A 21979-nucleotide genomic window follows, 5' to 3' on the forward strand; every position below is an offset into this window, starting at 1 on the left:
CTGGCTGTGGGTCTGGCGGGGGGGGGCGACCCTGCTCCCTAGCTGTCCGGGGGGGGGGTCTGTCCCTGCTCCCTGGCTGTGGGTCTGGCGGGGGGTGTGGTCTGTCCCTGCTCCCTGGCTGTGGGTCTGGCGGGGGGGGGGGCGGCCCTGCTCCCTGGCTGTCCGGGGGGGGCGGCCCTGTTCCCTGGCTGGGGCGGGGGGGCCGGGTGTCCAGGCTGGGGCGGGGCCTGCCGGGGCTGCAGCTGGCGGACCAGGCTCCTCCTGTCACAGCGCAGCCGGAAGGGAGCCGCAGCGAGCTTGGGGCGAGCGCCGAGCCCAGCAGAGCCCAGCCCGGGAAGGCGAGCTTGGGGCGGGGGGAAGCGAGCCCGGGAAGGCGAGCTTGGGGCGGGGGGAAGCGAGCCCGGGGGCACCCAGTGCGGGAGCTCAGCTTCGGCTCGGAGCCCGCCGGGAGCCGCGGCCATGGCTCTGCCCGCGGGGCTCTGGGCAGCCTGGATCCAGCTGGTGCTGAGCGCTGGAGCCACCAGCCAGGTGAGGAGGCTCCAGGGTTACAGAGATGGGGGGCAGGGCGGATGTATGGGGCTGGGGCATCTGATTGGGGGCGGTGAGGGGCGCACAGGCAGCGCCCTGTTGGAGGGGGCGTTTTTCCTGGGTAGCCGTGGGGGGCCTGGAGGCGGGCGGGGGACAGATGGAGGCGGGGGGAGGCAAAGAGGGCTGTAAATCACCCCACTTCCCTGTTCCCTCATCTAGGGCAGGCCACGACGTAGGCTAAGCCCCCCCTCGCCCCTGTGTGTAGTTGGGGGGGGGGTTCTTAGCGAGAGCTCTCCAGATGTGACTGTTTGGGGGTGGGGGAAGTGAAGCACAGAGGGACTTACCAAGGTCACCCCATAAGCAAGAGATAGAACCCAAGAGTCCTGGCCCCCAGCCCCCTGCTCTAACCTAACAGACCCCAGTCCCTTCCCTGAGCCAGGAGAGAACCCAGGAGTCCTGCCTCCCACCACATCCTGCTCTGCTTCCAGAGCCAGGAGAGAACACAGGAGTCCTGGCCCCTACTCTCAGGGGCCCTAATGCCCCATGCTATGTGGTAACGGGTAGCAGCAGCGGTGGGTGATGCCCTGGACTCCAGGTCTCATGTGGGGGTATCTTTGCAGTGCCCCCTTTCCCCAGGCATTCCCCATGGCTCCATCCTGGGACTCTGTGGTCGGGACTGGCAGCCCCACAGATTAGGATGGGCCTGGCCTGGAGCTGCCCTCTCGCCCCCCATGAGAGTTTCCTGGGGAGGCTCACTGTGCCCCATGCTAATGGGGCAGCCTGGTGTCTGGGGTAAGGGAGCCTACTTCCTTGGATGGCATGGTCACCACTGAGCTGTGGGCCCCTCCTTGGGCCTGTGGGGTTCCAGCCCTGCATATGGGAGCTCCACTGGATATCAGCTAATGCTGAGCTCCCCCCAGCAGCCCCCAGTTTCTGGCAATGCCCCTGGCTGACCCCAAGCAGGCCTGGTTAGCATTCATGTCCCTGGTGCCACTGGCTGGCATGGCACATGGGGCAGTGCCACAATGGCCATGCTTGTTCTGCTGCCTGTGGTAAGTGGGCCTCGTGCCTGCTGGGCTATGGAGCCGTGGGGGGAACCTCCCCCCCATCATCTTGGACACCCATTTCTATCCCATGCCAGCTGCTCTAGGTCAAGCTGGGTGGAAGGGGAGCAATGGGAGCAGTTGGGGCCTGAGAACCTAGATTTCCCTCCCCCATATGTCCCATCATGCAAGGCAGCGCCAAGGGACAGATCGGGGATGGGGGCGCTGCAGGAGGGGAAGGATGGGGAACCCCCTGCTGGTGCAAGGTCCCTCTGCCTTGCTGTGCCCTGTCTCTGCGAGCTTTAACCCCCCATCCCCCGCCACCATGTTCAGTGCCCTACTGCTCTTGGGTTGATGGTTGAAGCCTGGTCTTTGGAGGGGTCGGTTCTGGTGCCCAGCCCCCCCCAAACAACCCCTAGACCCCCCCCTCCCCTCACAGAGCTGCAATCGAACCTAGGAGTCCTGACTCTTGGCTGTGGGCCCCTTGATACCAGAAAGCCAAACTGGATAGAAGTAAGGAGGGCTGGGTGGGGAGCCAGGACTCCTGGGTTCTTTTTGTGGCTCTAGGAGAGGAGTAGGGTCTAGTGGTTGGAGCAGGAGAGCTCCAGGACAGGACTCTGAGGTTCTATCCCAACTCTGGTAGGGGAGTGGGGTAGAGTGCCATAATCTCTATTTTAGATGATGTATGTGGGGAGGGGGTTCTTCTGTAGGGGGGGATTCTGCTCCTCCCATGGCTACCTTTGCTCCCCCCATGAATCTGGGGAGATCCCTCCATCTGCCCTTGGTCCTATGTTGTTGCCAGTTACCAACCCCCCCCCCCCCCCAGCTTGCCATCTGGTGCCTTAATTTACTGATGGATGTAGCATGGATAATTCATGGGCTGGAAGGGGAGACAAGGAGCAGGGATGGGTGGGGGAGGGAGGGACAGAAAGTAGGGGGAAGGGTGGATGGGGTGGGAAGGGAATGGGTAGGGGGCACAGCTTGTAATTTTCACCTTGGCAGCCTCCATCCTTCTGTTGTCCCCCTCCCCAACTGGTCCCCCTTATGCCGCATTAGCTGCCATCCCATTAGCTGCCCCATGCAGCATCTAACCCCCTTCTCACCCTCCCCAAGACGCTGGGCTGGGGGGAGGCTGAAGTCAGCCGGGAGTGAGCAGCTTAGCCAGGGAGAGCTGGGATAATCTGGGCTGAACCGGGGCCAGCCCCCTCTGGCATCCCCCGCCAACCCTACCCCTCCCATGGCACAGAGACAGCCCCCCGCCCACCCAATGCCCCTCCCTCATAGAGACGCAGCCCCTGACCCTCCATGGTTCCTGCCCCGCTATTGCCCCTCCGCAGCTCCCTACCCCCCCCTCCTCAGTGCTCCTCCCCGACAGAGACACAGCCCCTGCCCCCATGTCCCTGCCAAGCCAGAGCCCCTCCCCAGGACACAGCCACACGCCCCCCACCTCAGTGCTCTTCCCTCAGTGCATTGACACAGACCCCTGCCCAGCCAGTTCCCCTCCTCCACAGAGGCACATCTCCCTGCCCCCCACTTCCCTCACCCATCTAAGGGCTCCCCATCTTCCATGCACCACACAGAGAGATGAGGGTCACTCTTCTGGGGAGGAGCAAGGAAACACTCTGCACCCCTCCCCTGAAACCTGATACTCCCCCAAGTGGGGGCTGAGAAAGGAAGAGCCCTCCTGACGCACATGGGGGGATCTGTGGAGGCCCCCCAAAATCCTGGGGTCTCTGACCTTCACTGGGGTGTCTGAGCTCAGGGCAAGGGTGAGGCCCCTGGGATTATGACCCAGTGCCACGAAACAGGGCAGAGAATCCCGACCCACAGCCCCTGCCAGCCCAGCCCTGCCCCCCCCCTGCTCTGCCAGTGACGCGCCCTCCCGACCCACAGCCCCGTGGCTACCCTGGCAGGGTCGAGAATGAGCCCTTTGTTGTTGTTTTGGTTGGGCCGGGTGAGGCTTTGAAAGGCGGTTTGTTAAAGGGCCAAGGCTGGCACTGGGCCGGGCGGGGGCAGGGATGGCACCTGGTTCCTCGGTCCCAGGGCTCTGTGGGGGAAGAGGGATGACCCTCATGCCCTGCTAGGAACTGTCCTCCCTGGGAAAGATGGGGGGGTGTCGGGGCAAATGGGGGGCAGAGATCCCATTTCCTCAGCAGTGATGAGAGGTAATGGTGGGGTATGGGGGAATGAGAGGGGGAGGGGCTGGGATGGGGGGAAGGGAGGGAGGGCTGGGATCGGAGAGGGTGATCCTGGGGGACGGGAGGTGGGGAGAGGGGCTGGGATAGGGGGGAAGGAAGTGTGAGTGGAGGGGGGCTGGGATGGGGGAGGGTGATCCTGAAGGGGGTTATGTGTGGGGGATGGAGCGGATGATAGGGGGAGGGGGATGGAGTGGATGATAGGGGGAGGGTTATTTAAAATTCCTTCTGGGAGATGGTCTCCATGGTGACCAGGAAGATCGGGCAACTCCATGGGGAGCAATTACCGCAGCAACAACATCCCTGTGGTTGCTTGGGAGAGAGAGAGAGAGATGGATGGGGGGGGGGCATGAATGGGTCACTGAGCCACCCCTAGGGGTCCTCCAGCTCTGACAGAGCCCCCAAACCTGACCCATCGCCCTCCAGCTGCTGACCTAGAGGGAGAAGCCTCCGTGTCCCATTCCCTGCCCCCTTGAGCCAGCCAGTCCCTGCCCTGTACAGATCGCGCTGGTGCCCCCTCGAGGGGAAAGGCCCTGTGCACACTGAAGGGGAGGTGGGGCGGGATCAGCTGGGAGCCCAATCTGGCTCCAGGATCGGGCTCCCCCACCTGGCCACAGGGTGCTGGCACCTCCTGCTCTCATGCCAGCAAGACGGGCAGGGATGCATGTCTGGCGGGTGCAGTGGGGTTGAGTGCGGCAGGGGCAGGGCAGGCTGGGCACTTATCTCTCCCCCCATGGCAGGCGCTGGGTGTGGTGAGGGTGGAGCAGTCCAGGCACTAACCCCTCCCCCTGTGGCTGGCACTGGGCATGGCAGGAGTGGGCGGGCCAGGTGCTAACCCCTCCTTCCCACATGGCAGGTGTGGGCATGGAGCGGGTGGGGCTGGCCAGGTGCTGACCCCTCCCACCATGGCAGGGGCTGGGCATGGCAGAGGTGAGGCTGGATGGGCACTAACCCCTCGCCCTGTGGCAGGTGCTGGGTGTGGCAGGGGCACCTGTGTCCGAGCCCCAGGTGGCCGTGTTCTGTGGGAAGCTGACCATGCATCGAAACCTGCAGACAGGTGGTTGGGACCCTGATGCTGCTGGCGCCCACAGCTGCTTCCGCAACCGCCAGGAGATCCTCACCTACTGCCAGGAGGTACCTGTCCCACAGCTCCCCCTGCCCCATGGCTCCCCCACAACCCATGGTCTCCCCCGTACCCTCCGCACTTGCACCCTGCCAGGAGATCCTCGCCTACTGCCAGAACGTACCGACCCCCTCTCTCCCACACTCCCTGCCGCCTCCTTCCCCGGGCAGCCTCGCACTGGCCCCCTCCCAATAGCTCCATTTCCATGGTCTGTTCCCCGCCAGTGATGGGATCTCCCCGTGCTGCGCTCTTCACACAACAGTGCAAAGGACTGAAAGATATTTGGAGGTGGGGGGCTGATCTGTTCCCAGGGGAGACCCAGGGATGAGGAAAAAGGGGCAGAGACCCCTATTGAATTCCTGCTGCCCCATGGTTCTTCCCCGTGGCCCCTACTGTCTGCCTCCATCTTTGGGGGGGAGGGACAGGATCTTATGCCCCTATTGACCCCGTCGGTGATAACTGCCTGCCCCCCATCTGCCCCACAGGTGTACCCCGAGCTGCAGATCACCAATGCAGTGGAAGGCACCCAGCCAGTCACCATCGACAACTGGTGCAAGAAAGGACATCCCCAGTGCAAGGGGCATCGGCACATCGTGGTGCCCTACAGGTGCCTGGGTGAGTGGGGTTGGGGGCAGGACGCCTGGATTCCATCCCTGATTCTGGAAGGGGACTGACATCTCGTCGGTAGAGTTGGGGGGTTGAGAGCCAGGAATACTGGGTTCTCTTCCCAGCTCTGTAAGGGGAGGAGGGTCTGGGGGTGCAAACAGGGTGTGGGGGGCCATGCTGACCCTGTGTGTGTGTCATCCCCTCTCACCCCCCACCCCCACCAGTGGGTGAGTTTGTCAGTGAAGCGCTTCTTGTGCCTGACACCTGCAAGTTCCTGCATCAGGAGAAGATGGATTCATGTGAGAGCTACGTCTACTGGCATGGCGTGGCCAAGGAGGTGAGCGTGGGCAGGGGTGCCGGAGGACCCCAATGTCATCCCTGGGCTGCCAGTGCACCCCCTTGGGGAGACTGCCCCTTACAGGCACCAGCGTGTACCACTACCTTCTGGGAGAGTTGGGGGGGGGGCTTCTCGGGAGATACCACTCTCATGCGGGGTAGGCGAGGCTTCAGGACAGACAATTGAGGGGAGGGGGGCTTGAGAGATACCACTGCCATCTGGGGAGGGAATTATTGGGAGATACCATTGCCATTTGGGAGCAGGGAGTTTTGGAGAGATATCGGGGGGGCAGTTTGTGGAAGATACCACTGCTATTAAGAGGGATTTCATTGCCATCTGGGAAAGGTCTAGTGCAGGGGTTCTTAAACTGGGGGTCGGGACCCCTCAGGGGGTCACAGGATTATTACATGGGGGGTCGTGAGCTGTCAGCCTCCACCCCAAATCCTGCTTTGCATCCAGCATTTATAATGGTATTAGATTAAAAACACTTTTTATATATTTATAAGGTGGGTTGCTTGCTATGTGAAAGGAGTCACCATACAAAGGTTTGAGAACCACTGGTCTAGTGGGATACCATGGCCATAGGGGAGGATTGGTGGAGGAGGGTAAGTCTGAGGACGTACCATTGCCACAGGGGAGTAGGCAGTTTTCAGGACATACCATTGTTGGGGGGAATTTCTTGGAAAATATTGTTGCTATTAGGGGGTGTTAGGAGATACCACTGCCATTGGCGGGGAGCTCTCAGGAGATACCATTGCTGTTGAGGAGGAGTTATTGGGAGATACCACTGGCTTGGAGGTAGGCAGCAGGGGTGCTTGTTGATATATCAACGCTGGATTGTGTAAGGGTGTCTGATGCTGCTCCCCCAGGCCTGCAGCAGTGAGGGGCTGGAGCTGCACAGCTATGGGATGCTGCTGCCCTGTGGGGCTGACCGCTTCCGGGGTGTGGAGTACGTGTGCTGCCCCTCACTCCCCCTCCCTGTCCGGCTGGAGGAACCCACCCCGGTCCCCCGCAACATGGCCCAACAGAAGGAAGAGCCCAAGAGCAGGTGAGGGGACATATAGGGCACTGCTGTGGGGGAGCTTGCACCCTGTCTCCTTTGCCCGGGGCACTGCTGCAAGGGAAGCTCACAGCACCCCCATTCCATGCAGCTCAGGGCACTGCTGCAAGGGAAGCTCACAGCACCCCCATTCCATGCAGCTCAGGGCACTGCTGTGAGGGAAGCTCACAGCCCATCCCTGATTCTTGCCCTTCAACCCTGCTGTAGTGAGAGGCTCCCAACAGGCTGGGCCCCCATGGAAGAGGAGACACTGGAGGCGGATGGGGATGGGGAGGAGGATGTTGAGGAGGAGGAAGAGAACGAAGGCCCCAGGGACAGTGCAGACGACACTGACCCCTTCCCCGCCACCTGGGATGACTATTTTGTGGAGCCCGGTTACTACGACGACAGCGTCACCCAGACCACCATCACCACCACCACGCGGACCACCGAGGAGGAGAGCAAAGGTGAGACCCAGTCCCTGGGCAGGGGGAAGCTGTGTGGAGCGGAGGGGTGGCTGTCCACAATCCTCCAGGGCAGATGACCGCAGGGACAGAGCTGGAAGTTACCCACAATTCCCAGGGGCAGGGCATTGCTGCGGTGGGGGGAGGGCACAGAGAGCTGTGAGTTTCCCAGAATCCCCTGGGGCAGGGTGCTGTTGGAGGGCGGAGCTGGCAGTTTCTGCCGTGCTGACTCTTTCAGACGGGGTGGGAGTTCCCAGGCAAAGGGGGATGGCACAGCCTGGCACGGAGCTGATGCACCTGCAGATTGGGGGTGGGAGACGGGATGCTCAGCTGCCTAGGCTGTTTTCATCTCCTCCCTACATCACAATGTGGCTCCTGTTCTGCGTGGCACTGTGCCCAGCTGTGCCAGGCTCAGAGGCAGCCGCCAGAGACCCTCCACCCTGCCTGGGTTCAGGAGAAACTGCAGCCCAATACCCCAGTGCAGTGCTAGGGGGTGCTCAGCTGCAGGGGTGGGGGCTCAGCTGGGGACGCCGTGCTGTGGGGAGTGGGCCAGGGGCTCAGCAGGGGGTGCTGTGCTGTAGGGTGGGGCTCAGTGGAGGATGCTGTGCTGCGGGGAGCAGGGTGGGGCTCGGTGGGGTGCGCCCTGCTGCGGGGAGTGGGGCGGGGCTCGGCGGGTGCGCTGTGCTGCGGGGAGTGGGGCGGTGGTTTGGGGGGGTGCGCCGTGCTGTGGGGAGTGAGGGAGGACAACGTGCTGCGGGGGCAGCAGGGCTCGACGGGGGCCACTGAGCTTTGGGGCATGGCCCGATGAGGACTCAACAGCCTCTCTCCCCCACAGCCAGCCCTACCCCGCACCCCACTGATGGCGTGGACATCTACTTCGAGATGCCAGGTGACGTGAATGAACACGCCAACTTCCTGCGAGCCAAGATGGACCTGGAGGAGCGCAGGATGAAACAGATTAACAAGGTGCTTGGGGGGAGGGATTCAACCCCCCCAGTCTGGCCCCCCCCTTGGTTATCCCCGGCACGGTAGCCCACACATGGGCTCCGCCTCCATGTCTGCAGGGGTCTCTCCGTGGCCAGTTCCACATGGCCAGGGCTGCCCCCGACTCACCTGTCAGAAGGTCCTGTCAGGTTCTGACCCCCCTTGCTGCTACGGGAGCAGACCACCAACACGGGCCATGTCTGTATGTGGTCCGTGTTGGTGGCCTGTGCACCGGCAAGCATGGAGCGGGACTGTGGAGCTTGCAAGCCTGGGGGATGCCGGCTGATGACAGGCAGGGTGCTGGATGTAGGGCCAGGCCCCCCATTCATCCCCAGTTCCCCCCCCCCCGCCCAGGTGATGAAGGAGTGGGCCGAGGCGGACAACCAGGCCAAGGAGCTACCTAAGGCTGACCGGCAGGCACTGAATGAGGTGAGTCCCATGTCTGTTGGGAGGGCAGGGTGGGGCTGCCCCCACAGGTTCATGACCCTGCCCCCTCCCCATCCACTCCCTCCTGCCACCCAGGGCTGTCCCACAGCCACCCTATGGTGGCACCAAGTCTGCCTGAGGGGTTGGGGGACACCACTCACTTGCCCCTGTCCCACTGGCGCCCCTCACTTCTCCCTTGTGGGTTCCTGGCCCCGTCCCTGCTGACTAGCCCCACCTTCTGTGACCTCCCTGGCCTCACCCATTTGAGTTCTTGACCATGGCCCCACTGCCTCTTCCCCCCACCCCCCCGAGGGTTCCCGCCCCACCTCCAATAACCTTCCCCCCTGGATTCTCAGCTCCGCCCCCTTGAGGGCTCCTGGCCTGGCCCCTGCTGACCCCCAGCCCCTCCCCACACAGCATTTCCAGTCAATCCTGCAGACACTGGAGGAACAGGTGGCGGGCGAGCGGCAGCAGCTGGTGGAGACGCACCTGGCCCGGGTGGTGGCCCTGCTCAATGACAATCGGCGCGTGGCACTGGAGAGTTACCTGAGCGCCGTGCAGAGCGACAGCCTGCAGGTGGGTGAGGCAGCCTTGATCCGAGGGCACTGGATCCTGGCGGGGGAGGGGGCAGGTCAGCCTAGAATGGGTTCTAGAACGGGGTGCCAATTGGTTGGCTCGGATGCCATGTTTGCCCTGGATTGGCTGCCCCAGCTGGAGCAAGTGCTGCATAGGTTGGTGGGATGAGCCAGTCTAGAACAGCTTCTAGAAGGGGTTCTAGGGTAGGAACACTGATTTGCCAGTTCTGACTCCTTCTCTCTCCTGTATTTGGCTGCCCCAGTTAGAGCAAGTGCTGTGTGGATTAGTGGGAGTGGGTCAGTCTAGAACAGGTTCTGAAGTTGAGATTTCTATTGACTCTGCCCCTCCCCTGCGATTGGCTGCCCAGCCAGAGCGGGTGCTGAATGCGTTGGCAGGAGTGGGTCAGTCTAGAACAGGTTCTGAAGTTGAGATTTCTATTGACTCTGCCCCTCCCCTGCGATTGGCTGCCCAGCCAGAGCGGGTGCTGAATGTGTTGGCAGGAGTGGGTCAGTCTAGAACAGGTTCTGAAGTTGAGATTTCTATTGACTCTGCCCCTCCCCTGCGATTGGCTGCCCAGCCAGAGCGGGTGCTGAATGCGTTGGCAGGAGTGGGCCAGTCTAGAACAGGTTCTGAAGTTGAGATTTCTATTGACTCTGCCCCTCCCCTGCGATTGGCTGCCCAGCCAGAGCGGGTGCTGAATGCGTTGGCAGGAGTGGGCCAGTCTAGAATGTAGTGTAGAGTAGGGGTGCTGATTGGCCGGCTCTGACTCCACTTCTCCCCTGCGATTGGCTGCCCAGCCAGAGCGGGTGCTGAATGTGTTGGCAGGAGTGGGCCAGTCTAGAATGTAGTGTAGAGTAGGGGTGCCGATTGGCCGGCTCTGACTCCACTTCTCCCCTGCGATTGGCTGCCCAGCCAGAGCGGGTGCTGAATGTGTTGGCAGGAGTGGGCCAGTCTAGAATGTAGTGTAGAGTAGGGGTGCTGATTGGCCGGCTCTGACTCCACTTCTCCCCTGCGATTGGCTGCCCAGCCAGAGCGGGTGCTGAATGCGTTGGCAGGAGTGGGCCAGTCTAGAATGTAGTGTAGAGTAGGGGTGCTGATTGGCCGGCTCTGACTCCACTTCTCCCCTGCGATTGGCTGCCCAGCCAGAGCGGGTGCTGCCGGCGCTGAGGCGGTACATTCGGGCGGAGCAGAAGGACCAGCGGCACACGCTGCGGCACTACCAGCATGTTCGTGCCGTCGACCCCGAGAAGGCCGAGCAGATGAAGTTCCAGGTGGGGACCGCCCTCAACCGTCCCCCACCCCTGGTGGTCAGGGGAGTGGAGCCCCTGTCCTAACAGCCCCCCCGTCTGTCTGTCTCCTCCTCCATCTGTCCCCAGGTGTACACCCACCTGCATGTCATTGAGGAGCGTGTGAACCAGAGCCTGGCCCTGCTGTACAAGAACCCTCAGCTCTCTGGGGGGTTGCGGGACCAGATACGTACGTATCCCAATGGCCCCTCCCCTGACAGGCCTTCGCCTGGCTCTCCACGGGGCAGTGGGACCAGATTTGTATGTACCCCCGTGGCCCCCTCCCCGGCTCTCCATGGGGCTGCAGGACCTGATATGTACGTACCCCAATGTTCCCTCCACCAACGGCCTCCTCCCCCGGCTCTCCGCGGGGCTGTGTGACCAGATACATATGTACCCCGATGGCCCCTCCCTGGATGGCCTTCTCCCCCCAGCTCTCCGTGGGGCTGTGGGACCAGATACCCTGATGGCCCCCTGCCCTGGCTCTCCATGGGGCTGCAGGACCTGGTATGTACGTACCCCAATGGCCCCTCCCCTGACAGCCTCCTCCCCCTGCTTACTGCAGGACCAGATATGTATGTGTCCCAATGGCCCCTCCCCTGATGGCCTCCTCCCCTGGCTGTCCACAGGGCTGTGGGACCAGATATGTATGTACCCCGATGGCCCCCTCCCCCAACAGCCTCCTCCCCCCAGCTCTCCATGGGGCTGTGGGACCAGCTACATACGTACCTCAATGGCCCCTCCCCCAGTGGCCTCCCCCAGCTCTCTGTGGGGCTGCGGGACCAGATACGTTCGTACCCCAATGGCCCCTCCCCTGGCTCGCTGCGGGACCAGATACATATGTATTCTGCGGCCCCTCCCCCAGCTCTCCACAGGGCTGCAGGACCAATACATTCATACCCCGACGGCCCCTCCCCCGGATCTCTGCGGGGCTGTGGGACCAGATATACATGTACCCTGATGGCACCCCCGGCTCTTCGCTGGGCTGCAGGACCAGATAGATATGTACCCCAGCAGCCCCTCCCCTGACAGGCTCTCACCTAACAGCCCCCTCGCCTGGCTCTCTGTGGGACCAGATACATCCATACCCCGATAACCCCCCAATGGCCCTTCCTCCAACAGCCATAAGAGCTGCCGGACCAGATACATACATACATACCCACCCCAACGGCCCCCTGATGGCCCAAGGCCCTGACATCCTCCCCCCGACAGTCCCCCGGCTCTCCGTGGGGCTGAGGGACAAGATACGTACAAACCCTGGTAGCCTGGCCCCCCAATATCTCTTCTCCCGATGCCCCCCCTTCCCCAATGTACCCAGCTTCCCAAAGGTCTTTGCCCCTGGTGGCCACCTGACACCCCGTCCCACAGTGTCACAGCCCGATGGCCCGACCCCACCGATGCCCCCTTCCTCTTACATTGCCTTCCCCCAGTGACCCCCCTCAACATCCCCATCACCCACCCCTGGGTGGTGGGACCTGTGTGTACCTCCTGCCAACTCCGCCCCCAATGCTCCCTCCCCACCCCTCCCCCATGACACCCACCCCACCAACTAGATGTGTGTGCTGCCCTTGCCAGGCTCTCAGAGGGTCTGTGGGAGCTGGCCTATATGTACCCCACACCCAGGGGCAGCGAATTGTATGGGCCCATGGTGCCCTTGTTTTACCAATACGAGAGCACAGGGGCCCAGCTCCACCAAAGTTTGAGGCCGAATCTCTTTCTCCGGCCCCACCTGCCATATCTGGGCAATTTTAAAAGGGCTTGGGGTCCCTGCCGCCACCACTGGCAGTGCAATGGGGCTAAGGCCACTCCACTTCCAGAAGCGGCTGGCATGTCCCTGTAGCCCCAGGGGGATGGGGGGGGGCTCTGCGTGCTGCCCCAACCCCGAGCGCCAACTCTGCCAACAGTGGCCAATGGGAGCTGCGGGGGGTGGTGCTTGCAGGCAGCGGCACGTGGAGATCTCTCTGTCCCCCCACCAGGTCACTTTTGGGAGCCACCTTAGGTAAGCGCTGCACCCCTCATCCTTTCCCACATGCCAACCCCCTGTCCCAGCCCAGACCCTGCACCCGAAGTCTCTCCCAGAGCCTGCCCTCTGCATCCCCTCATGCACCCCAACCCCCTGCCCCAGCCCAGACTCCGCTCCCAAACTCTCTCCCAGAACCTGCACCCCCTCCTGCACCCCAACTGCCTGCCCCAGCCCAAAGCCTGCATCCAAACTCCCTCCCAGAGCCCACACCCACTCCTGCACCCCAGCCCAGAGCCCGCACCACCCAAACTTCCTCCCAGAGCCTGACCACTCCTACACCCAAGACTCCTCCTAGAGCTTTAGGCAGGGGCGCGTGTGTGTGTGGAGGGGGGACTTGGACCCGTTCTGGGCACCACCAAAAATTATATAAACCTGTCGCCCCTGCCCACACCCATCTGGGATGCCTTCTACCCCTCCCCCTGGCCTGACACCCTCATGCTCAGCTCTGGGAGGGGAGTGGGGTCTAGTGGGTTAGAGCAGGGAAGCTGGGAGCCAAGTCTCCTTGGTTCTATCCCTGACTCTGGGAGGGGAGTGGGGTGAGACGGCTTCAGTCACAGAGACCCCCTCAGGACTGTTACCTGATGTACTTAAACTACATCTGAGCCTCTTTTTCCTGCCAGTTTGGGACTCCAGAACCCTGCTGCTACACAGACGCAGGTCTGGTCCATGCCCCTAAAGCTGCAGACTTTAACCAAAAACTGCTCAAGTCACCTATCTCCAGCATGCAGACACCTAGTTCCCAATGGGATCCAAACTTCAAATAAATCCGTTTTACTCTGTACAAAGCTTATACAGGGTAAACTCATTAATTGTCTGCCCTCTATAATACTGATAGAGATGCACAGCTGTTTGCTCCCCCAGGTATTAATCGCTTACTCTGGGTTAATTAATAAACAAAAGTGATTTTATTAAGTATATAGAGTAGGATTTAAGTGGTTTACTTTGTTCCATCTGTTATTACTTGAAGTTACCAAACAAAACACTCAAGTCTAAGCCTAATACATTTAAGAAACTGAATACAGGTAAATCTCTCCCTCAGAGATGTTCCAATAAGCTTTTCTCACAGACTAGACTCCTTTCTAGTCTGGGCCAATCCTTTCCCCTAGTACAGTTCTTGTTAGTTCCAGCTCAGGTGGTAACTAGGGGATTTCTCATGAGTGGCAGCTCCCTTTGTTCTGTTCCACCCCCTTTTATATCTTTGGCACAAGGCGGGAATCCTTTGTCTCTTTCTGGGTTCCCAACCCTCCTTCTAAATGGAAAAGCACCAGGTTTAAGATGGATTCCAGTATCATTTGACATGTTCACATGTCCTGTGAGACTTCATTAATCACTGGCTGGCACCCAGGAAGGCTTACAAGTAAACAGAGTCATTTACAACCAATTATCCTAGTTAATGGGAGCCATCAAGATTCCAAGCCACCATTAATGGCCCACACTTTGCATAGTTACAATAGGACTTCAGAGTAATACTTCATATTTCTAGCTTCAGATACAAGAATGATGCATACATACAAATAGGATGAACACACTCAGTAGATTATTAGCTTTGTAATGATATCTTACAAGAGACCTTTTAGATGAAGCATATTTCAGTACATTATATTCACACTCAGCATATTTTCATAAAACATATGGAGTGCAATGTCCCATAGGGTTTAGTGGTTAGAGGGGTGGGGGGAGGCTGGGAGCCAGGATTCCTGGGTATTATTCCCAGCTCTGGGAGTGGAGTGGGGTCTACTGGTTAGAGCAGGAGGCCAGGTTCCCAAGAGGTGGTAGGGATGCTTCTTGCTGGGGAAGGTCTCTCCGTGCTGTGACCCCGGATCCCCTGGTCTCTTTAGAGGAACTGCTGCAGGCAGAGCGGGCAGGGACCAGCAGCCTGCTCACCACGTCCATCTCCGAGACACGCACCACCGAGGAGTTCCTGCCGTTGGACAGCAGTGAGGACCTAAGCCCCGAGGACCATCCTGACCACCTGGGGGCCGGGAACTTCTTCCAGGGGGAAGGTGAGGGGGTGGGGCCAGAACCTGGGGGTATGGATCCTGTGGGGACGGGGGCAGGGCCAGAACCTGCAAGGGCAGAGCCAGAGCCTCTGGGGCAGGAACTGATGAGGAATCCACAACCTGCTGGGACTGGACTAGAACCTACAGGGCTGGGGCTGTAGAGAAGGTGAAAGGGACAGGGCTAGAAGCTTTGAGGGTGAAGGGTGAGGCCAGAACCCAAAGCATCAGGCCAAGGGCAGGGAAGGGGCTAAAACTGATGGGAGAAGTGCTATGGGGCAGGGAGAGGGATTTGAAGGGGATACCGCCATGTTTCTGTGCTAAGCTGTGTGTAGGGGGACAGGGCAATTTGTTTTCCATGGGAGGAGTCAGCATGGGCCCCCCAGCCCCTACCTCAACATGTCTGTTGTCTCTGTTCTGTGTCTCTTCCTGTTGCTCCCCCACCCCACGGGCTGTCGTCTTCCGCCACTCCTGCGGGGACCCCTCCTCGTCAGACTCCCAGCCAGCCATGAAGAAAGGTGAGTGCTGGGGGTGGCCGACTACACCCCGTCCCCTCGCTTGACTTTTACTCGCCAGGACTACTTTCCCCACTGCCTACGTGACTCTCTTCTTCCCCACAGCCTCGGGGATGGCGGCGGAGTATGACTACCTCACCAGCGAGAAGATCCCATTGGGCGAGGATGAGCAGAGGGTGAGCAGATCTGGGGACTTGGAGGCCAGCCCACATTAGTGAATAGGGGTGGGAGGGAAACAGCTGCTCTGGGGTGCACAAGCCCTTCCCCTGGATGGAATGAGGGCACAGCTTGACATGACCCCCCCTCAGCTGGGGATGTGGGTGCAATGCATGATGGGAGAGCAGCTTGATGTGACTTCCCATGAATGGAATGAGGGCACAGTGCATTATGGAAAACACTGTCTCCTCCAAGACTGTACAGGCAAGTCTTATGTTACGTGGGGGTTCCATTCCGAGGTTAGCGCGTAAAGCGAAAACCGCATATACTCAAAATTACGTCCCCAAGCTCTTTAAATCTCAGCCCGCAGCTCCAGCACCCAGGCCGGGGCCAGCATTTAAAGGGCTGCTCCGGGCTCCGGTGGGGAGCCCTTTAAATGCTGGCCCTGGCCCGGCCACGAGAGCTGCGGGCAGGATTTAAAGGGCTCCACCGGGAGCCCGGAGGAGCCCTTTAAATCCTGCCCGCAGCTCCCGTGGCTGGGGTGGGGCAGCATTTAAAGGGCTCCACCAGGCATCCCGCTGCAGTGGGAAGCCAGGAGGAGCCCTTTAAATCCCAGCCTGCAGCTTTGGCAGCGGGGCTGGAGCTGGCATTTAAAGGGCCCGAAGCTCCACGGTGTCTGGAGCCTCAGACCCTTAAATTTGCCCCAGGGGCTACCAGCCACCTCTGCAGCTAGGAGCACCCAGGGTGATTTAAAGGCCCTGGGAATCCCAGCCACAGCTGGTGCCCTAGGACCTTTAAATCTTGAGGCTACGGCTTTTCTGCTTGAGGCCACGCCCCCTCAGGACTCCGGCCTTTCAGCGTAAAGCTGAAATCGCGCGTGTTAAATGCGCGTAAGTTGCAACAGACCTGTATGATGACAGTGTGTAAGGGGAATGTGGCTAAGCATCATTTATCCACAATACTTTGCACCTGTTGCCATGGAGGGATAGGTGCCCCCTCTCAGCTCTAATGTGTCCCCCTCACCCCCCCCCCCAGGTAAACATCTCCATGGGGGACATCAAAGAAGTGGTGTACAAGTCCCCAGAGATTCAGCGCGACGAGCTGGTAAGCAATTGCAACATCCACAACGGCAGTGCTGCCTCCCCCACCCCGCCATGTACACCCTGCATCTGTGTCCCCCGGCAGTGCTGCCTCCCCCACCCCGCCATGTACACCCTGCATCTGTGTCCCCCTGCAGCGCTACCTTCCCCCACCCCACTCTGCCACGTTACATCTGTCCCCCTGCAGCGCTGCCTCCCCCCTCCATGTGCATTCTAAATCTGTCCCCCTGCGGCGCTGCCTCCCCCTGCCGTGTGCACCCCGCATCTGTGTCCCATTGCAGTGCTGCTTCCCCCAACCCAACTCTGCTGCATGCGCCTTGAAACTGTTGTCCTGCAGTGCTGCCTCCGCTCTGCTGTGTGCCCTGCAACTGTGTCCCCCTGCAGTGCTTCCACCCTCCAGCCCTGCTCCACCATGTGCATTTTGAAACTGTATCTCCCTGTAGTTCTGCCTTCTTATGGCCCTGCCATGTGCGCTCCGCATCGCAGTTCCCCTGTGGTTTTCCCTTAAGCCCCTCCACTCCTGCGTGTGCACACAGCAAGGGGCACTCTACCATCATGTTCCCCTTTGCACTGGTGCCCCCACAGCTGCGTGCACCTTTCAGTTTGCCCCCTCCCCACCGCTGTGATGGTGCCTCCTGCTCACTTGCCCCCTCCACCACTACTGGACACAATCTCCATCCAGTAGCACCTCCTCCCATACACAGTGCTGAGTGCTTCCCCCATCTGCAGTCCCAGTCCTTCTGCTGTGCCCCCCCAGATGCTGCAACCTCGCCTTTGCCCCATTGTGAGCCCTAGAAAGTCCCTGACAACCTGCACCCCACCCCTGGGGGATGGGGGGTAAAACTAACCTGAACCCTAAACTGGGGCTCTTCTCTCTAGGGCTGTGGGACCTGCCCCCTCCTTGCTAAGCCACCCAGCCTCCCCCAGTGAGTCTACCAAGAAGGGGGAAGGAACACATGACACTCTCTGTCCCCCACAGGAGCCAGACACCCTGGTAACCATTAACAGGGGCGCCCTGATTGGCCTGCTGGTGGTAGCAGTGGCGGTTGCTATGGTGATCATCATCAGTCTCCTGATGGTTCGCCGGAAGCCCTACGGGACCATCAGCCATGGCATTGTTGAGGTGACAACCCCTTCAACCCCTCACAGGGACTGCTGGCTTCATGGGACACTGGGTGGGGTGGCACGGCACAGCCAGGCAGAGCCAGAGATGGAGCCCAGGTGTCCTGGCTCCCGGCTCCCAGCCCCCTGCCTTGCTCTGACCCACTGGGCCCCACTTTCCTCCCAGAGCTCGGGACAGACCCAGGGGTCCTGGCTTCCAGCCCCTTGCCTTGCTCTGACCCACTGGACCCCCGTTTCCTCCCAGAGTTCAGGATGGACCTAGGGGTCCTGGCTCCCAGCCCCCCTGTACTGCCTCCTAGCGATGGGGTTTGGGAAAAGGGGGTGGAGCCTCCAGCCCCAGCACCCCTAACCATAGGTGGCGACTCCATGGGTCCTCCGAGGCTGGTGAGCACCCCTGACAGCTCACCGGCCCCGCTCCAGCTCAGCTCCACCTCCTCTGTGAGCACAGTGCTGCATCCTGCTTCTCACTCCCTCCCAGCGCTTGTGCTGTTTTAGGGAGGGATTGGGGAGGAGGGGGAATGAGGCAGGGCCGGGGTGGGGTTTTGGGGAAGGGATCCAATAGGGCAGTGAGGGGGTGGAGTTGGGGTGGGGACTTTGGGGAAGGGGCAAGGAAAGGGTAGAGTCGGGGTGGGGCCAGTGCCAGGGCGGGGCACGAGCCCCCACTGGTGCTGGAGAAAGTTGGTGCCTATGCCCCTAACCCCTGTGTCTGTCTGTCCGTCCTTGGGGCAGGTGGACCCCATGGTGAGCCCTGAGGAGCGACAGCTCAGCAAGATGCAGAACCACGGCTACGAGAACCCCACCTACAAATTCTTTGAGGAGATGCACTGAGGCCAACTGCACCATGGGTGGGAGGGGCAGTGGGGGGACACAGAGTGAGGCATTCACAAACTGCTACCCCTCCCCCAACACTGGGAGAGGATTAAACCCGCTTCCCCCTCATGACTTCCTCTCCCATCTCCCTTTCACCCACTGTCCCCTCACAATGCTACCCAGCCCCCCCAATGTTCCCCAGCCCCCACAACCCTGCCCCTAGTGCTCCCCCAGCCCCTTTCCCACCCTGGTTTCTAAACAGCCCACGCTGCCCCTATGGAATCATGTCCCTACAATGAGGGGGGTTCGGGATGTGCTGTAGTAGGGGTGGGGTAGGGGGGTCAATCCCATCAGCTGGGAGGTGTTTTGAATGTGTGCACATGTACACAACACCATAACTACACCCAGCAATCCACCAATGTGCACCCTCTTGTACGTGCAACGCTGTGACCTACGTCCACACAATGCAGACATGGCACCATAACCTACACCCAGCAACACTTGTGTCCAAATCCACGTGTTGTTAGGTGCACACTTGCACATGTCCCTTGCTAGCTGTACTTAGTATCAGGGGCGTAGCCATGTTAGTCTGTATCAGCAAAAACAATGAGCAGTCCAGTAGCACCTTAAAGACTAACAGATTTATTTGGGCATAAGCTTTCCTGAGTAAAAACCTGTTTCTTCAGAGGCATGGAGTGAAATGTCTGTATCTGTAACTCTCACTCCATGCATCTGAAGAAGTGGCTTTTTTACCCATGAAAGCCTATGATCCACTAAATCTGTTAGTCTTTAAGGTGCCCCGACTCCTTGTTGTTTTAGCTGTATTTAATTTATTTCAAAACTCAATTTGGGGAGGGGCGTTGGGGGGGGGAGTAGTGGGATGGGGTCACACTAGGGGATGGGAGAGGGTAAATCCACTTCCTGTGACTGGAGGGCTCGGTGGCTGGAGCAGGGAGGACTTAGAATCACCCTGGGTCTCTCCAGAGCCTACCCTTGCCCCCTGCCCTGCCCGTCTGTATTAAAATGGGTGTCCGATTTAATGCCCCACACACAGGACTCCACAAACTCCCCACCCCAGTAGAATGACTGAAATGGGATATACCATCTTAACTCTAGGGGAGCATTAGGGCTATACTATCTGCCCCCTGAAATGAAGGGGGACAGAGTTGGGATATATCATGCCTGCTGCAGGGGGAGGGGGATACACCATCTTGTCCCTGGCTGTTGGGGGGGGGGAGTGTATTTGGGACATACCACCTTCCTGTGGGGGGGAAGGGGGTGGGGGTTAACAAAATAAAAAATGAGGGTAATTTATTTCCTCTGTAAAGTATCGTGCACGCTGGGTTTCGCCTTTGTTCCCTCTGTTTGGCGTTGGTCCGGCAATCGGAATTCTTCGCTCTGGGGCGGGGCTTTACTGCGGGGAGGCGGGGCGAGAGGTTCAGCTGGGCGGAGTCTGACAGGATGTACCACCTGCCGTTTTTGGGATGTACCATAGTGCCACCGGTACAGGGGCACAGATTGGTACAGTCGGGAGCTACCATTGCAGGAGCAATGTTTTCTCCCCACCCAGAAGGGTGCCTTTGGGATATACCATCTTACCCCCTGGAGCGTGGGTATTTACCATCTTCATCGTTGGGAGGGGGGAAACCAGTGATGCTCGTGGGGGGGCCAAATCAAGAACTATGGGGACGCAGCCCTCTAACCACCAGTGACACCCCAGAAGAAGGGATCCCCTTGATAATTCCACCCCCCAATATAGGCCCCCCCAGTTGTTGACGTGTCCCTATTCTTCATGTCTGTTTAGAGAAGGGAGGGATGACAGGACGGGGGGGTTGATTGCCCCCTAAACACGCCTACCCCCCAGGTCTTTGTCCTCCAGTGCCCTGACTGCAGAGCACCAGGTGTTTTCTATTTCCCAGGCTGCGCGCTCTGCCTCACACACTCTTCGGGGCTCACACAGTTGGGAATGGCAAGATGGAGAACGTCGCCCGCTGCTAGCAGGGGGTGGGGGGGCGTTGTCCCCCCCGGCCACCACCCCTACTAATAAAATATTGTCACTTCCTGAAACCCCCCATGTGCCTGGACTTTCTGTGCTGCTTGAAGCAGGAGGAGGCTGGGCAAGGAGAGAGGCTGCCACGTGGGGCGTTAAAACTAGGGGCTGCTGTGTTGTAGGGCAGGGTGGGGCTCACTAGGGAGCATCGTGCTGCAGGGAGGGGCGCGGGCTCAGCAGGAGGCGCTGTGCTGCAGGGAGGGGCGCGGGCTCAGCAGGAGGCGCTGTGCTGCAGGGAGGGGCGGGGGCTCAGCAGGAGGCGCTGTGGTGCAAGGAGGGGCGGGGGCTCAGGGGGTGCCATGCTGCAAGGAGGGGGGCAGGGCTCAGCAAGGGGCGCCGTGCTGCAGGGAGTGAGGCCGGGGGTTCAGCAGGAGGCGCTGTGGTGCAGGGAGGGGCGGGGGCTCAGCAGGGGGCGCCGTGCTGCAGGGAGGGGCGGGGGCTCAGCAGGAGGCGCTGTGGTGCAGGGAGGGGCGGGGGCTCAGGGGGTGCCATGCTGCAAGGAGGGGGGCAGGGCTCAGCAAGGGGCGCCGTGCTGCAGGGAGTGAGGCCGGGGGTTCAGCAGGAGGCGCTGTGGTGCAGGGAGGGGTGGGGGCTCAGCAGGGGGCGCCGTGCTGCAGGGAGGGGCGGGGGCTCAGCAGGAGGCGCTGTGGTGCAGGTAGGGGCGGGGGCTCAGCAGGGGGTGCCATGCTGCAAGGAGGGGGGCAGGGCTCAGCAGGAGGCGCTGTGGTGCAGGGAGGGGCGGGGGCTCAGCAGGAGGCGCTGTGGTGCAGGGAGCAGGGCGGGGGCTCAGCAGGAGGCGCTGTGGTGCAGGGAGGGGCGGGGGCTCAAGGGGTGCCATGCTGCAGGGAGGGGGGCAGGGTGCCTAGCTCGGCAGGGTGCACCGGGGGGCTCAGCTGGCTCGCTCACCTCTTGTTGGCCCGGTACAGCACTAGGGGGCGCTGTGCTGCTCAAGCCATTAGGTTGTGTTGGAGCCTAGGGGAAGCCACTTTCAGCTGGGAGCCTGGAGTGCGGGGCTCAGCCTAAGGCCAGCAGGTCTTCTGTCCAGGAGCACCACAGCCCCAGTCCCTGACAAGGCCCTGCCCCTGCTGGTTAGGGCAGCCATGGCCTACTGCTGTCCTCGCAGAGGGTGCTGCCCAGGACGGACTCAGCGCCACCTTTCCAATGGCATGTGCTCTGATAGGAGCTTTGGGCCCCTTCCGCAAATGGTTACAATGCAGTGCTCTCAGGGAGCGGGCACAAAACATGTGATTCCTAAATCCCAGCTCCCAGGCTGCCATGCTCTAACCCACTAGATCCCACTCCCCTGCCAGAGCCAGGATAGAACCGAGGAGTCTTGGCTCCCAGCTCCAACCCACTAGACCAGGGATGGGCAAACTTTTTGGCCAAGGGCCACATCTGGGAATGGAAATTGTACAGCAGGCCATGAATGCTCATGAAATTGGGGGTTGGGGTGCAGGAGGGGGTGAGGGCTCTGGGGTGGGGATGAGGATAAGGGATTGGGGGTGCAGGAGGGTGCTCTCGGCTGGGACTGAGGTGTTTGGAGGGCAGGAGGACAATCAGGGTGGGGCAGGGGATTGGGGCACAGAAGGGGGACAAGGG

General features: G+C 60.6%; 1 protein-coding gene across 1 annotated transcript; it reads left to right on the plus strand.

Moving 5' to 3' along the window:
* Positions 1-375: 375 nt before the first annotated feature.
* APLP1 (amyloid beta precursor like protein 1) lies at positions 376-19185 on the plus strand. Its single transcript, XM_030543428.1, has 17 exons — positions 376-528; positions 4736-4900; positions 5375-5504; positions 5720-5832; positions 6702-6880; positions 7100-7338; positions 8171-8301; positions 8674-8748; positions 9163-9321; positions 10464-10592; positions 10698-10797; positions 14469-14633; positions 15122-15145; positions 15248-15318; positions 16334-16402; positions 17378-17521; positions 18250-19185. Exons 1-17 carry the CDS (start codon positions 460-462, stop codon positions 18346-18348), a joined length of 2061 nt encoding a protein of 686 aa, XP_030399288.1. The 5' UTR covers positions 376-459; the 3' UTR covers positions 18349-19185.
* The last annotated feature ends 2794 nt before the right edge of the window (positions 19186-21979 follow it).

The sequence above is a fragment of the Gopherus evgoodei genome, unplaced genomic scaffold (genome assembly GCF_007399415.2).
Source record: "Gopherus evgoodei ecotype Sinaloan lineage unplaced genomic scaffold, rGopEvg1_v1.p scaffold_31_arrow_ctg1, whole genome shotgun sequence".
Taxonomy (NCBI): domain Eukaryota; kingdom Metazoa; phylum Chordata; order Testudines; family Testudinidae; genus Gopherus; species Gopherus evgoodei.